This window comes from Caenorhabditis briggsae (assembly GCF_000004555.2).
Source record: "Caenorhabditis briggsae complete genome, chrV, whole genome shotgun sequence".
Taxonomy (NCBI): Eukaryota; Metazoa; Nematoda; class Chromadorea; order Rhabditida; family Rhabditidae; genus Caenorhabditis; species Caenorhabditis briggsae.
The window spans coordinates 10,978,120-10,991,526 of record NC_013488.2 but is presented as its reverse complement, the minus strand read 5'-3'; the positions used below and the strand labels follow the sequence as shown (position 1 = coordinate 10,991,526).

The following is a 13,407-nucleotide window of genomic DNA, read 5'->3' as shown; positions in this document are numbered from 1 at the left end:
ATTTTTCAGCGACATGGGTGAAAAGGAAGAAGCCGCTCCGGTTCTGCTACAATGTCTCGAGAGCGGCCGTGTCGACGTCATTTGCTCAATTCTATCGCAGATGAGTGAGTTTCGACTTTAAATACAAATGAAACATGGCTTTTGTTGCAGAAAACCAAGCTGATTTCCATGCGCAAGTTGACAAAGTTTGTTGCAATGAGGGAACACTTCTTCACAAGGCCGTTGGGTTAGGTACCAAAGCATATTCCGCTAATCGCAAAAATTCACAATCATACAGATGCTCCGGATAGTGTTGCGGCTCTTCTTTCGGGAGGCGTTAACCCATGTGTACAAAATTCTGACGGAAAAACAGCGTACCAATGCTGTAAATCCGAGAACGTGCGTCTCTCATTTGTGCGCGAAGCACTTCAGTCAATCACAATGAACAAGTAAGACATATTTATTTGAAATTTAACCGGATTTAATATCTTCACGATCTCGCATGAAACTGGCGACGTATGTGCTTTTCAATGGAACGTCATCAATATTTGAGTCGTCACGAGCACGTGGTTGCGGGTAGAATCCAGGGGTACTGCATCCTGGACCGGTCGTCATTTGCGACTGAACTTGTTTAGATGTAGAAGTATATCAATCTGACTTTAATCATACCTGCATAATGAGTGGCCATTTTGAACGTCTTTCAGAGTAGCTCGAGATGTTTGCAAGATCTTCTCTAGCGTACTTCTCCATCTAGAAAAAAGTAAAGTTATTTTATTTGGATCGTCTTACAGAACTGAGCGGCTATGCCAACTGATACGTGCTGGCGTCTCAGTGGATTCAGTTGACACGCAGCAAACCAAGAACACGCTTCTAAATTGGGCAGCAGAGTTCGCAACAGCAGACGTCATCAAAGCCTTGCTGACTAATGGTGCAACTGTGGACATGGCAAATGCAAAAGATGAAACACCACTACACACAGCAGTGCTGAAAGCTGAACCGGAGGTCGTCAAACTTCTGCTCTCGTCTGGTGCAAATCCTTCGTTGAAAACTAAGAAAGGCCAAGATGCGTTTGCTCTTGCCGAAACCCACAATCCTGCACTTTTATCGCTACTCAGCATGGATCAAATTGCCAGAGATATTCGACATCATAAATCTGTTGATGATATGGATGATCGGATGTCGCTGATTTCTTGCACGGAGACGTTGAACACACAGATTTTCAACGATTCTATAAAGTACGAGAAATATATTGAGGGAGAGATAGACTCATGGACAGATTTGCTATGGCCTCAGCCGAAACTCATATCTATAAAACATCAGTCAGTCAGAAACTTCGAGTTCCCGAAGGATGGGAAGCTAAAGGTTTATTTCGATGACTGCTCAAGTGCGAATCCACGTCAAGTTATGCAAATTATTGAGCTCAGTAAACCACTTCTTGTCAGTGTGGGTGTGGATATTGAGTACAGAGGTAACGAGACTGATTGAATCTTCTGCTCAACACAATTCTAGCCCATCTTACAGGACATCGTTTGGCAGATCATGAAACCTCAGCACTGGAAGGAAAAGTCACATGTGGTGTGTTCGAAGATGGACGTCCATCAGGATCATATACGCTCACAATTGACGCTGTTAGAGGTGTGGAAGTTATTGGGTCTGACTATGCTGGAATTCGTCACGCCTTCGCCACATTTGTCCAAATTGTTAGACTACATAAATATGCTCTGCACAAAAGTGTCTATTATAATGGAGGATCAAGTGCTCCTAGTTCACCAAACGGAAACGCAAGTGGTGATCACAGCATTCTGAACGGAAGCAATACCACCAAGCATCTTCCTGACATAAGCGCTGACGGAACCATCAAAGAACTCACAATCAGAGACCAACCGGATCGTGCGTTCAGAGCTGTATATCAAGACTTCTCGGGATGTCGCATTCTCAATCCAGATACTGTAAGCGAAGATTTAGGTAAATCGAATTATAATCTCTGCCTTCAGATCTTAAAACTTGCTACTAGGCTTTCATCATGCAAAGCAAACTATTTGTTTGTGAATTTTGAAGTGAGAACTACTGATAGATACCAGCTACCGTATACAAATCGAGAACTCTTCCATATGATGCAAGTGTGTCAGGAACTTTTTATCACGGTGATTTGGAAATTTTTTGCTTTCCTGAGAAAAATGTATTTTTTAGTTTGTCCCCTCCATCGACACCCAATCTAACTATTTGGAAGGAGATCAAGCTAAAAGCATCATCGATCAATTTTTAGATGATTTTCCGTTATGCAAAGTTGTTCATTTCGGACCAAATCTCACTAGCTTACTGATTGCTGATAGAAAACGTGAGTACCTCTAATTTTACATGAAAATATGTAAAATGTATTCAGTGTTGACCTCAATCCAACGTCGAGTTCCAAGGATCTATCTTTCTACTCATGTCGATGAAAAGAATGGACCTTTGCTTTCGACTCTTCCACCATTTGTAACCCTGTGTGTAGAAGGAACATGGCCGTTTGAAGTGGAGAAATACGTTTTTCCCCGGGTTTCCGTTGTTATCAAGTTTTCTACTGGCGACGATGGATATCTGTGCGCCGCTCCAGAATCAGTTGCCAAAAAAGCTCTTTTAGCAGCCAAGCTAAGTGACCGACAAACCGTACTTGGATCAATGGTGTGCGATCTATCAACAGGATGCGAAGCGATGCCACCGTCGTTGTCATACATGTCTCTTCTTGCTTCAGTTGGAGTTGCCTACAACAGCTCCACAGATATGAAGAAATATGCGTTCTTGCTTCCAGTCATTGCCGCTCATCATATGCTTCTTGACGGGTAAACTACTTGTTCTCCTATTTTTTTTTAATCATCAACTTCATTTCAGAGATATGGTGACCCTGTTCGAACAGGTTCAGACACTTGGAAAAGTAGAACACCAACTCACAAAGTACGCCTATGGATATTGGAAACCGAATAGCAGCAGCTCACCAAACGTTGACATTTCGGCAACGTCGGAAACAACACTCTTCGGAATGTCAGCCAATAAGAAAATGCCAATATCTGTATTCGTAGAGATGATTCTCAATCCAGAAAATATGAATATGGAACGTCTTACTCCGGTGGTGTTCAAAAAAGCTCGTATCGAGTTGAAACGAACGTCATCAGCTCTGGATGCTATCAGTAAATTGTTGCCGTATAGTTATGATTTGGCTTTAGTTCTGGAAGAGATTCGTCTCGTCACGGAACTGATGGTCCTTGTCAGTAAACTAGGTCAATATATGTGCGTCTACGGAGGTCAACCAATTGACCGCAAGAAAAGCTTCGAGGAGGGTCTCCCATATTCACCAGGCCGTGTAGGAGTTATCAATTTGCCTCCGGCTATTCGAACCGATTTAGCAAACACGTAAGTTGTCAAAAATATTTTTTAGGTTTTGCTCAATTTTCAAATTATAGAATGCTTCGAGTTCGTGGCCAGTTTCAACATGTTTGGTTGTCTCGCTCAATCCCAAGCACACTTCAAAATGCGTTAAAAATGTTTGACAATTTGTTCAGAGCTTTACTGCCTCACGATTTACAAGAAATGGGTAAACAACTTCTGTGATAGAGCACAATGATAGCTTTTAATTGAATTCAATTGTGATAATTTATTCTCCGATATGATTTGTTTGATAGCCTTAATTATTTACAATATGTGGTGTTATTACAGTAACTTATTGCCTTATTTTATTGCTTGGCCTTTTATTCTACTTTTCGTGTGAATTTCGTTCTATTGCTTCACTGGTTTTTTTCGCTTTGCAGTGGCCGGGAAACGTGCAATTTTTGGTTGTTAATGTCGTTCTCTTTTATTCGAGATAATAAATTATGAAAGCATTTGGGTCAATCGGAACTAATCAATTTAATTACCGGAAAGCGAAACATGTGACATCCTGTTTCGTTACCTCGCAGTACTTGCGAGAGTGAACACTGTAACTGAATTCACCAATCGCACAGAATACATCGAATTTAGCTCCATCAAAAGCGAGTTTTGTGGCATGTTGGATCATTCTCTTTGAAACAGAAACGTCGTCTACTATCGCCCGCATCATCACATTTGCTAATTTTATCGAGTTACAGGTGTTATTCGTTCTTGGAATCGCTTCAGTTTTCATTCGTTTCAGAATATTGTGTCTTGCTTCGAACTGACCATATTTTGAAGAAGTCTGTGAAACGGGATGTCCTTTCATCCAGTATCCCTGTTTTTCAACCAGTTGGCCTTCCTCCGACGAATCTTCCATGTAACTCATACCTGAATACAAAAAAAAGTGAATTTTGTAAGATATAAATGGTTTTTTTACTTGGGACAATTGCCGGTTTATAGTAGTCGCTCGGGGTGACTACTTCAGAAGTACGGTAATCATATGTGCTGGGTTCTCTGTAAACAATGGAACTTGGATAAGCTAGAGAAACTAGCAGTTTCAATGAACCCTCTAATAGAAGGACACCCAACCCATCAACTTGGAAACCATATATCTAGGTTTCTGTAAAAGATATTCAGAAGTGGTGAACTAACAAAATACTTTTGTTGTAACGATGAACATTTTGTCAGACCTCTTTTTAATATCTCTCACATATATCGAGATAAATCGGCTCAAAATAGGGCGGTTTTGGGTAGCCTTCTGTTAAAGTGTGTACGGTAAACAAGTTTTTGACGAAAATTCAAGAGACACCAGTTCAGGGTTACAACGGGGTACCAAAGGATTCAGTGGTACAAAAATGCATCATTTGCTTTCACAAAACTCTTGTGTAGAATGTTTTTTTTTAAATTTAAATTTTGTCCAAATTTTGTGTCCCAATTTTCCTCATTCAAAAATCCATTAAACGGTACGAAAAATACAGATTACTCAAAAAATTTTACCCCGAATCATATATTATGTTCTATAAATGAATCATTGTGCACCCGTTGTACCTCCAAGTTTTAGCCCGTTAGTTTGGAATAATAGTAACGATCCTGATAGAAACAAAAACTAGAACTAACTTTGGAATACCAATAGGTGGAGGTGGTGGAGGAGGCGCCATCCCTTCTACACTATTCTCTTCATCATATTTGGTTTCGTATCCTTTCTAAAACTGATTTAATCAGAATGAAAACGTTTTTTAGAATTTACCGAAGCTGCTGGAACATATCCGCTTTGCAAGTAGGAAGGAGTTGTTGCTATGGATGTCACTATGGAAATTCTAAAATAATACAATATTTCTGATAAATTTTAATAACCCACTGATCGTATCCATTTGTTACAATTGGCATAGCAAGAGCTGGCATATATATTGGAGATGGCGGAAGAGGTCCGGGGATGGAAATGGATGGGGTTAGAGAATAAGAAGGAGCAGAGACAGGGGCAACATATGAAGGACCAGAAGGAATTACCAAAGGTGGGGGAGCAGCAGAGTATGATGTGGAATAAGAGGGAATAGTAGGAGCCGAAGCATATGGTTGGATGGCAGGAGACCAACCGGTCTGAAACAGAGACTTTATACAGAAAAACAAGAAACCCCACTGAAGACTTTTCAGGCCTGTACGAACAACTTACTTGATAAAATGGCGATGGAACAGGTGCTGGAGCAGAGGCATATGAAGAATAAGAAGGGGAATATGAGGGATACGATGGAGAAGATGAACATGGAGCTGGTTGAGCACATATTGGTTGAGGAGCACAAATTGGAATTGGTGGAGGCACTGGGCATGGACATCCACATCCTCCTCCGCTACTTCCAAAGAAAAACTGTAGACTGGGTGGAATGAGCAATTGAAGGAGAATGAGTGCTGTTAGCATTTTTTTAAACGTTTCAAATGAAATTGGATTCCGTTGAGACGGTTAGTCAAAGTTAGCTTGGATTTGGAGAGTAGCCTAAGTAAGCGGGAACAGCTTTTCCCCGAATGAAAATGAAAAGTTTCTTTGTTACAGAATGTCCGTCCCTTCGCTTCATTTTCAACCTGTATTGAGGCTAATCCGTGGACATGGATTAAGGAAGGTGAGGAGAAATAGAGAAGGGAGAGTGTGCTGGCTTGGATTTTTAATCCGACGAAATTCTTTCCTTTTTTTCGGATCGCTTCGGATGGGAACGCAGAAGACGGCAGAAGAAGAATGGGGAGGGGGTTTGAAGAAAGCACTGAAACAATATTCTAGTAGATGTTTGATCTTGTAAGTTCTGAATTCAAAGATGTTCGAATATCGTAAAACCTGTAATAAATAGGTTCTCAACTTTTAACTTTGACTCTATTTTCCTCAGTTCCTGTGAAAGATATAGAAAAGTTGTAAACTGATGCATTGTTTATCATAAATTCTGAAGGTTCTCTTAGTTGACTCATTTTTGATACCTGGCATTGAAATTGAGATAAGTAGACTCAAACGTGACTGTGTAGGGGTTTTCTATTAAAGGTTTTACGGTTTTTTGTTGTAACCGTTGTGAATCACGAACTCAATCTTCAGTTTTTTTTCCAGTAGTAATGCAAAACATCACATTTTTCATCATTTAAAACAGAATTGCACTATTGATTTGTCATCAAGCTGATATCGTAGACGTCATTCAGAGAGCATACTGACAGTTATGAAAATATTTTCTGTGTATTGTTGTCCTTCTATTTTCAAAATTTTCCGTATCTGTCCGTTGTTTGGAATAAGATGATAAGACTGGAAATTTGGCAACAATTTATTTTGTTTGCGAAAAAGTGCTATTTAAATTTCGGTATGGACAGCAAAAATTATTAGTCTGCTTGTTTCAAATCAGAAGCTTCATTGTACTCGCCCAAAGAATGTCTGTTGGAGAGGAAGGATCTCCGTTGTTCAAGAACGGAGATGGATTATTTTCCACGCATGTTCATCTGGAGGATTTACAAAAAGTCATCGGTGAGCAGATGAATACAAAAGCTGAACTTGGACCCAACACAAAATACACAATTGTTGGAGATGGTAATGTAAGTTATTAGCTTATTGAATCAGACTTTTGGATACCGCATACCATAAACACTCAAACAGAAGACAGCCTTATACTTGCACTTTGAGTTCAATTATCTCGGTTCCTGGAAGCGATAACAATAATTTGTCAATTAACGAAATGTTGATGATATTATGGAAAAAATATTATCAGTTGACAAATGTTTGATATCTTTTATAGGGACAGAGATAGTGGGACTCAACGTGCATAGACAAAGCCTTCTATTAGAGTGTTTACCGCATATTATCAAAAGTTCCAAATTTCTAGGGATTCATGAGTCGCGTGGTTCTTGTGGACCCCGATTGGACAGTACCAGATGAGCATCTTCCAATACGATTCGTTCTGAAAATAACTTCTTGCATGCACGTCTTAAATGTTCTGGAACAAATGAATCTGAAAGATAAACGAGAATCGGCATTGTGGTCAATTTTTGAGTATGAAGCTCCTGGTCTTCATAACCGGGAAGTCAATCTCTATGAAATATTTGGAAAATGGAACATTGATAGTTTGTTATTGAGTCCTAAAGTGTACTTCTCCAAGAAGTTTGATTCTGAAAATCTAACAAAAGGATTCTTTGGAATGGAGTTTGTAGAGAATGCAATCACCAGGCATCTTTACATTAATCTCAAACCCTATGAACTACACGCTGTGAGTTAAGTTCCGAATATCAGTGAATCTGAAAATATCTCTTCCAGGTTCTCAAAGCTCTTGCCATCTTTCAAGCGGAAGGCTTGAAATTGAATGAAGAAGAAAAATTGAGTGTAACCGGGTACGATCTAGAAAAAATTGTTGGAAAAATGTTCAGCGAAAGTGGACTAAAAAGTATTTTCGAACAAGCGAGAGAAATCAATCCGGAAGAGCTTTCTGAGGTTGCGGACAGAGTGGATTCGTTTGGATTGGAACTTGTCAACTTCGAATTAGTCAAAAATTTGAACAAATATTTGGGTAAGGCTCGAACTTTTAGGAAAAAAAACTGTTTAAAATCATCAGGAATTAAAAATGATGTTCTTGTTCATGGCGATTTGTGGTCTGCTAACATTTTATGGAACGAAGATGTAGATGGCACTTATTCAGTTAAGAAAATTATTGATTACCAGGTAAGAATTGAGCGTAAAGTATCTTCCTTATATATAAAACGCTAGAGGCGTCTGTCTGTCCTGATGAGGATCTGTGGACTCAAATAATAAATAAAAACTCAAATAATACATTTAGATTTACGTGTTTTAATTTCAGTCTGTGCAATTGGGGAATCCGGCTCAAGATCTTATTCGCTTATTTACATCGGCTCTCTCTGGATCGGATAGAAGAGCTTACTGGGAAAAACTTCTCGAGCAGTTTTATGAATACTTTCTGGAAGCACTGGAAAATGAAAACAACGTACCATATACACTAGAGCAGGTCAACTCATTTTTTTTCTAGATTCAGAATTGAATTATTATTATTATTATTATTTTAGTTAAAAGAATCCTATCGCTTTTATTTTGTCACTGGAAGTCTACTCATGTTGCCAATGTACGGTCCTATTGCGAAGGTTATTCGATGATTCGTTTCACAAGTTTAAAATCTAAATTTATAGGTAAAACTTTCGGAAATGACAGATCCATCTGAAATTGAAAAATGTCGAGACATCTTGACTGAAAAAGCAGAACGACTGATGGAAGATATGGAACATTGGCATTTGTACACTAGAGACACAATCAAGAAATGGCAGGAATGATCACAATTCCTTCCATGTATGGTCTCTGCCGTGTTGTTTATGATTCGTGTGTTGTGCTTATTTTTCAATAAACTTATGGGAATTTATCTTTGGTTTTAAATAGTTGAGTCGGATTAAAGTTATGACAACTTGAACAAGGACAAACAATAGAAATACATTATAGTAACTAGACAACCTGAAAAGGAATTCCGATACATTTAGATCATTGCCCTAGACGAATTTGTTGTCTATTATTTGTACATGGATTATTCAGTTCATAGATTACGAAGAGGAACCGGAATTGTACCAATAAAAACAATGAATTGGAACATTGGATCCATTTATCAACTTCAATTACTTTCTAGGTGGTTTTAGAATTCGAGTTCCATTCATAACACTGATCACAAAGCCATAAAATCAAGAACAATTTTTGTAGATCCATAAATTTGAGCCTCCCTCGTGATGTAAATTTTTACCTCTTTTTCTCACAAACTCTCTCGTTTTTGTTCTTCAGATCCTAGAGAGTCACGGTGATTTTTTTTGTGCACTGATAAGGGAAGGAGCGGCAGAAACCACAGTGTTTGCAATATATAATCAACCGCCTTGTTGCTGATTCAGTTGTGATCTGATCGACGGAGAAAATGTCCGAAGAGAAGAAGACTACGATTCTTGACAACGGTGATGGACTGTTCAACACGCATGTTGTGTTGGAAGATGTTCAAGAAGTGATTGGGGAGCAGATGAATACGAAAGCAAGACTTGGAGAGAACACCAAGTATACTGTGGTTGGAGATGGAAATGTGAGTGAATTTATTAGATTTGAATGATTATCGTAGTTTTCAGGGATTCATGAGTCGCGTGATTCTTGTTGAACCTGATTGGACAGTCACCGATGATCATCTTCCAACCAAGTTTGTTTTAAAAATCACATCTTGTATGCATGTTCATGGACTCGTCGAGAAAATGAGATCAACGAATCCAAATGCTTTAAGTCCGGAACAGGAAGCAGGCCTATGGGCAATGTTTGAGAACGAGGCTCAGCAATTGCATAATCGTGAAGTGAACCTGTACAAAATCACCGAGAAATGGAACAAGAATGATGTTTTGCTAAGCCCGAAGATCTATTTCTCGAAGAAGTTTGATGCCAACAATAAGACAAAAGGATTCATTGGAATGGAGTTTGTCAGTGATGTGACGATCCGACACTTGTATGCAAATGCTAAACCACACGAATTGCACCCAGTAAGAGTTATTTGAGTTGTCTTAATAATTTATGATTTTAGGTATTGAGATCTTTGGCAACTCTTCAAGCGGAAAGTCTCAAATTGACTGATGAAGAGAGACAAAGCATTGCTGGATTTGATTTCAAGCAATTGATGGGGTCAATGATGAATGATGGTGGAATGAAAAATATTTACGAACAAACTCGGGATATCAACAGAGAAAGATTGACCAAAGGAGCAGATGCAATCGAGGTTTTTGGAACGGAAGTTGTTAACTTCGAGCTTGCCTGTAACCTCAACAAATACGTTGGTAAGTTTTGATAGCACCGAAGTTCAATGAGTAGAGTCTTGCCGATTTTGTTGTTCATTTTCTCCTAGTGATGAAAAGATAAGAGCAAGTTTGATTTTTTAGGTATTGAACGCAACGTCCTGGTACATGGTGACCTGTGGGCTGCAAACATATTGTGGAAAGAAGATGATGGAAAGTTTTCAGTCAGCAAAGTGATTGACTACCAGGTTAGTACCGCCAGATTTTCGTTGGAGGGCCATATAACAAATAAAACTTGTATTAGAAGGGCTCTTTAATAGAAGGGCCTCTCCAACAGTAGGGCCCTCCGAATAGAAAGATCTCCTTAAAAGGTGTCGTTTAAAATAAAAAATTTCAGTACTTTTTCAAGGAAAAATATTCCAGAAGCGCACCAATTTCGCAAACATTTGCTGAAATACTCTTTTTTTTCTGAAAAAATGTAATTTTGGTGAAACTCGTAGATTTTAAAAGATATTTTTCATGATTTCTTTGATGAAAAATTTTTTGAAAAGACCGAAAAAATAGACGACCTCTAACTGAAGAGCACCTGTTATAGAAGGGCCCTCCCAAAATACTTCGGGACATTAGATGGAAGGGCCCTTCTAATATAGATTTTAAAGTCTACATAGTTGCGATATAAACCAAAACGATATTTTCAGCTCATTCACATGGGAAATCCAGCTGAGGATCTTGTTCGACTATTCCTCTCAACCCTTTCTGGAAATGATCGACAGACTCATTGGGAGAGAATGGTAGATCAATTCTACGAGTATTTCCTTGAGGCTCTTGGAGACCAAGAAGCCCCTTATACCATTGATCAGGTGAACTTTTCTGTCTATCACAATAAGAGTCTATTTCTGTTTTTCAGTTGAAAGACTCTTACCGACACTACTTCGTTACTGGCGGTCTTATCATGATGCCGATGTACGGTCCAATCGCACAGGTGATTTTTGTTATTAAAATTTCAAAAAATGAGTGAAATTTTTTATAGGCGAAACTCTCCTACTCGTCTGACAATGAGCATGTGGAGGAGTACAGAGAAATTTTAACTGAAAAAGCAGAACATCTTTTGGAAGACTTGGAACGTTGGCATCTGTATAGCAGAGATTTGACAAAAAATCACAAGGAAGCAGAGACTTCAGTTTAAAATTAAATTATTAAAGTTTGAAAATTAATAAATACAATTTATTTTGATTATTTTTTTGTTTTCAAAAAAACATTCCAGAGTTCCAAAGAAATAAAACATGGGAAGAGAGAATTACAAAACCAGAGGAGAGATCGAGTCTAATATCACATTAGTTGTTAGTAAGAGTACACTTTGATAATTCAAATTAACCAAAAGAACAATGGATGTCTTTGAGGAGCAGGTGGTGGAGGTGGAGGAGGAGATGGGCGTACTGTGGTTGGAAGTGGAATCAATGGGGCGATACATTTACAGTCATGCAGGAAAATATTTCCAAAGTCATGGCACTTTCCGCACCAATTCAATGCGAATACGTCTTTACAAGAGTTGGTTAGCCAATCCCAACCGCATCCGAGTTGTTCGTGAGTATCATGTTTTTCTTCATTTCGATTGGGAGATAGAGCTGATTGCGGTTGTTGAGGCAGACCTCCTGGATTCACTTGGTTTGGTTGTTGAATGCCTCCGATCTGAAGTATGAGCAGGGTTGTAAGATTAAAAGTCAGAATCACTCACAGCTGGAGTTGGATTGGTTCCTAGCGGAGTGAGAGTAACTGGTTGTTGGGGTTGATTAAAGTTCGGAACACCTGCCACAAGAGCATTTGATGGCTGATGAGGCACCCCGACTGGATTGATTCCCATCTGATTACCAGGGAATGCTGGTGGAGGCTGTTGAGGATGTATTCCTTGCTGAGGAAGAGAAGAAGGAAGTTGCTGAATTGTTTGAGGAACTAAAGAAGGCATTGTGAACTTTGGAGGAGAAATTGGTGGTTGTGGAGTGAATACGAATGGTGGCTGAGGTTGTGGAGGTAGCTGAAAATATGAAATTCGTTTTTTGAAAGGGGAAAAGTTGTACCTGAGGATTTGGAATGAGTGGAGCAGCTGATCCGTTCGTAGTGACGGTTTGGAAGAAAGTTTTCGATCGAGCTGGTGTGATGCTGTTTTCCTTGATTTCCTGCAAAAAAGTTGTTTTTAAGTTTTGAAACACGAAAAAGTAAACCAAAAGCTTACATTAATGGAATTATGCTCTGGCATAGGAGTTGTGGTAGTCATTGGAACAGTTTTATCCGTTTCATCTTCTCTTGGTTTCACCGACATCGTCGTTCTCTCAATGCCACGCGCATGCTGGAACAGAACGATAAAAATCGAAAGTTAAATGGATCATCATTAATCTTTTCATATCTATCACTCACGTCTTCTGCTTCTTCGTTTGTTATGATATCATTGTCTGACATTTTCTTTTCGTTATGTTTCTCGGCATCGTACTTATACGAAACGATTTGAAGTGTATCTGAAAGGTAAAATTTGAATAATTTGATGGATCCGATTTTCTCACCTTGAGGCAATGGAACATTCTGGATATCGTGAGTCGTTGCAGACTGTACTCGTTTATGGAATCTTCCAGATGCACGGAATAGCCTAGGACTGTCGACTAGACCTTTATAACCTGAAATTAATTCTACTTAGCAAAGTGATAACTTTAACTATGACTAATAAATCCTACAGGTTTTGGTAGATCGTCATCTAAAAATATACTATAATATATTGATAGAAACATTGGGAGAGTTATTACTTTTGCATTAACACAGCTTGTTTTGACGATCAGAGGGCGGTCATCAAGTATCTACCGCACTTATGGTAATGGGTAACTTTATTAGATCATAAATGGGATTATTAGGTAGATTATATTCTTTTATAATTTGTCCGTTTCAGAGAAACCCACCTTGTGAGGAGGCATCTCGAAATACTCGAGTGCTCAGTCGGTTTTTGGAGCCTACTCGGTTGGAAGGAAATATCAGAGACGGAACTACTTCGTTTTGTGGACCTTCTAATAAAGCTGGATGAACAATTGGAGCAACCTAGAAGCTTTTTCATGATGAGAAGAAATTTAAGAATACTTTGCTCACTTGACATTCTACCATAAACAATAATGAGGATAAGAGGACCTGTAGTAGGTTCATCGCCTGTAATGCGGATTAATGAAACAAAAAAAACTTGAGGTGAAGAAAAGTGGCAAAAAAGGACTGTGGTAAGAAAGTGGTTGGGTGAAGTGTGGGTGGAAA

General features: G+C 38.9%; 5 protein-coding genes across 5 annotated transcripts; 3 read left to right on the top strand and 2 right to left on the bottom strand.

The window, feature by feature from the left end:
- Positions 1-13: 13 nt before the first annotated feature.
- On the top strand, positions 14-3,567 carry CBG09497 (the record flags this gene model as incomplete). The annotated part of the gene is made up of 9 exons (XM_045237665.1): positions 14-104; positions 151-231; positions 278-428; positions 771-1,447; positions 1,501-2,123; positions 2,170-2,317; positions 2,363-2,801; positions 2,851-3,369; positions 3,420-3,567. The coding sequence occupies 9 exons, from the start codon at positions 14-16 to the stop codon at positions 3,565-3,567; spliced, it is 2,877 nt and encodes a 958-aa protein (XP_045094033.1).
- A 298-nt stretch (positions 3,568-3,865) lies between these two features.
- Cbr-grl-2 lies at positions 3,866-5,776 on the bottom strand (the record flags this gene model as incomplete). Its single annotated transcript, XM_002636960.1, has 6 exons — positions 3,866-4,251; positions 4,301-4,377; positions 4,981-5,066; positions 5,111-5,180; positions 5,222-5,460; positions 5,534-5,776. The coding sequence occupies 6 exons, from the start codon at positions 5,774-5,776 to the stop codon at positions 3,866-3,868; spliced, it is 1,101 nt and encodes a 366-aa protein (XP_002637006.1).
- A 980-nt stretch (positions 5,777-6,756) lies between these two features.
- Positions 6,757-8,655, top strand: CBG09499 (the record flags this gene model as incomplete). The annotated part of the gene is made up of 6 exons (XM_045237664.1): positions 6,757-6,918; positions 7,206-7,586; positions 7,634-8,035; positions 8,172-8,336; positions 8,395-8,469; positions 8,515-8,655. The coding sequence occupies 6 exons, from the start codon at positions 6,757-6,759 to the stop codon at positions 8,653-8,655; spliced, it is 1,326 nt and encodes a 441-aa protein (XP_045094032.1).
- Positions 8,656-9,275: 620 nt separating this feature from the next.
- On the top strand, positions 9,276-11,311 carry CBG09500 (the record flags this gene model as incomplete). Its single annotated transcript, XM_002636962.1, has 7 exons — positions 9,276-9,434; positions 9,478-9,876; positions 9,918-10,167; positions 10,270-10,373; positions 10,824-10,985; positions 11,033-11,107; positions 11,156-11,311. The coding sequence occupies 7 exons, from the start codon at positions 9,276-9,278 to the stop codon at positions 11,309-11,311; spliced, it is 1,305 nt and encodes a 434-aa protein (XP_002637008.1).
- Positions 11,312-11,490: 179 nt separating this feature from the next.
- Positions 11,491-13,305, bottom strand: CBG09501 (the record flags this gene model as incomplete). The annotated part of the gene is made up of 8 exons (XM_002636963.1): positions 11,491-11,814; positions 11,861-12,157; positions 12,201-12,299; positions 12,356-12,469; positions 12,538-12,635; positions 12,681-12,791; positions 13,068-13,203; positions 13,252-13,305. 8 exons carry the CDS (start codon positions 13,303-13,305, stop codon positions 11,491-11,493), a joined length of 1,233 nt encoding a protein of 410 aa, XP_002637009.1.
- Positions 13,306-13,407: the final 102 nt, after the last annotated feature.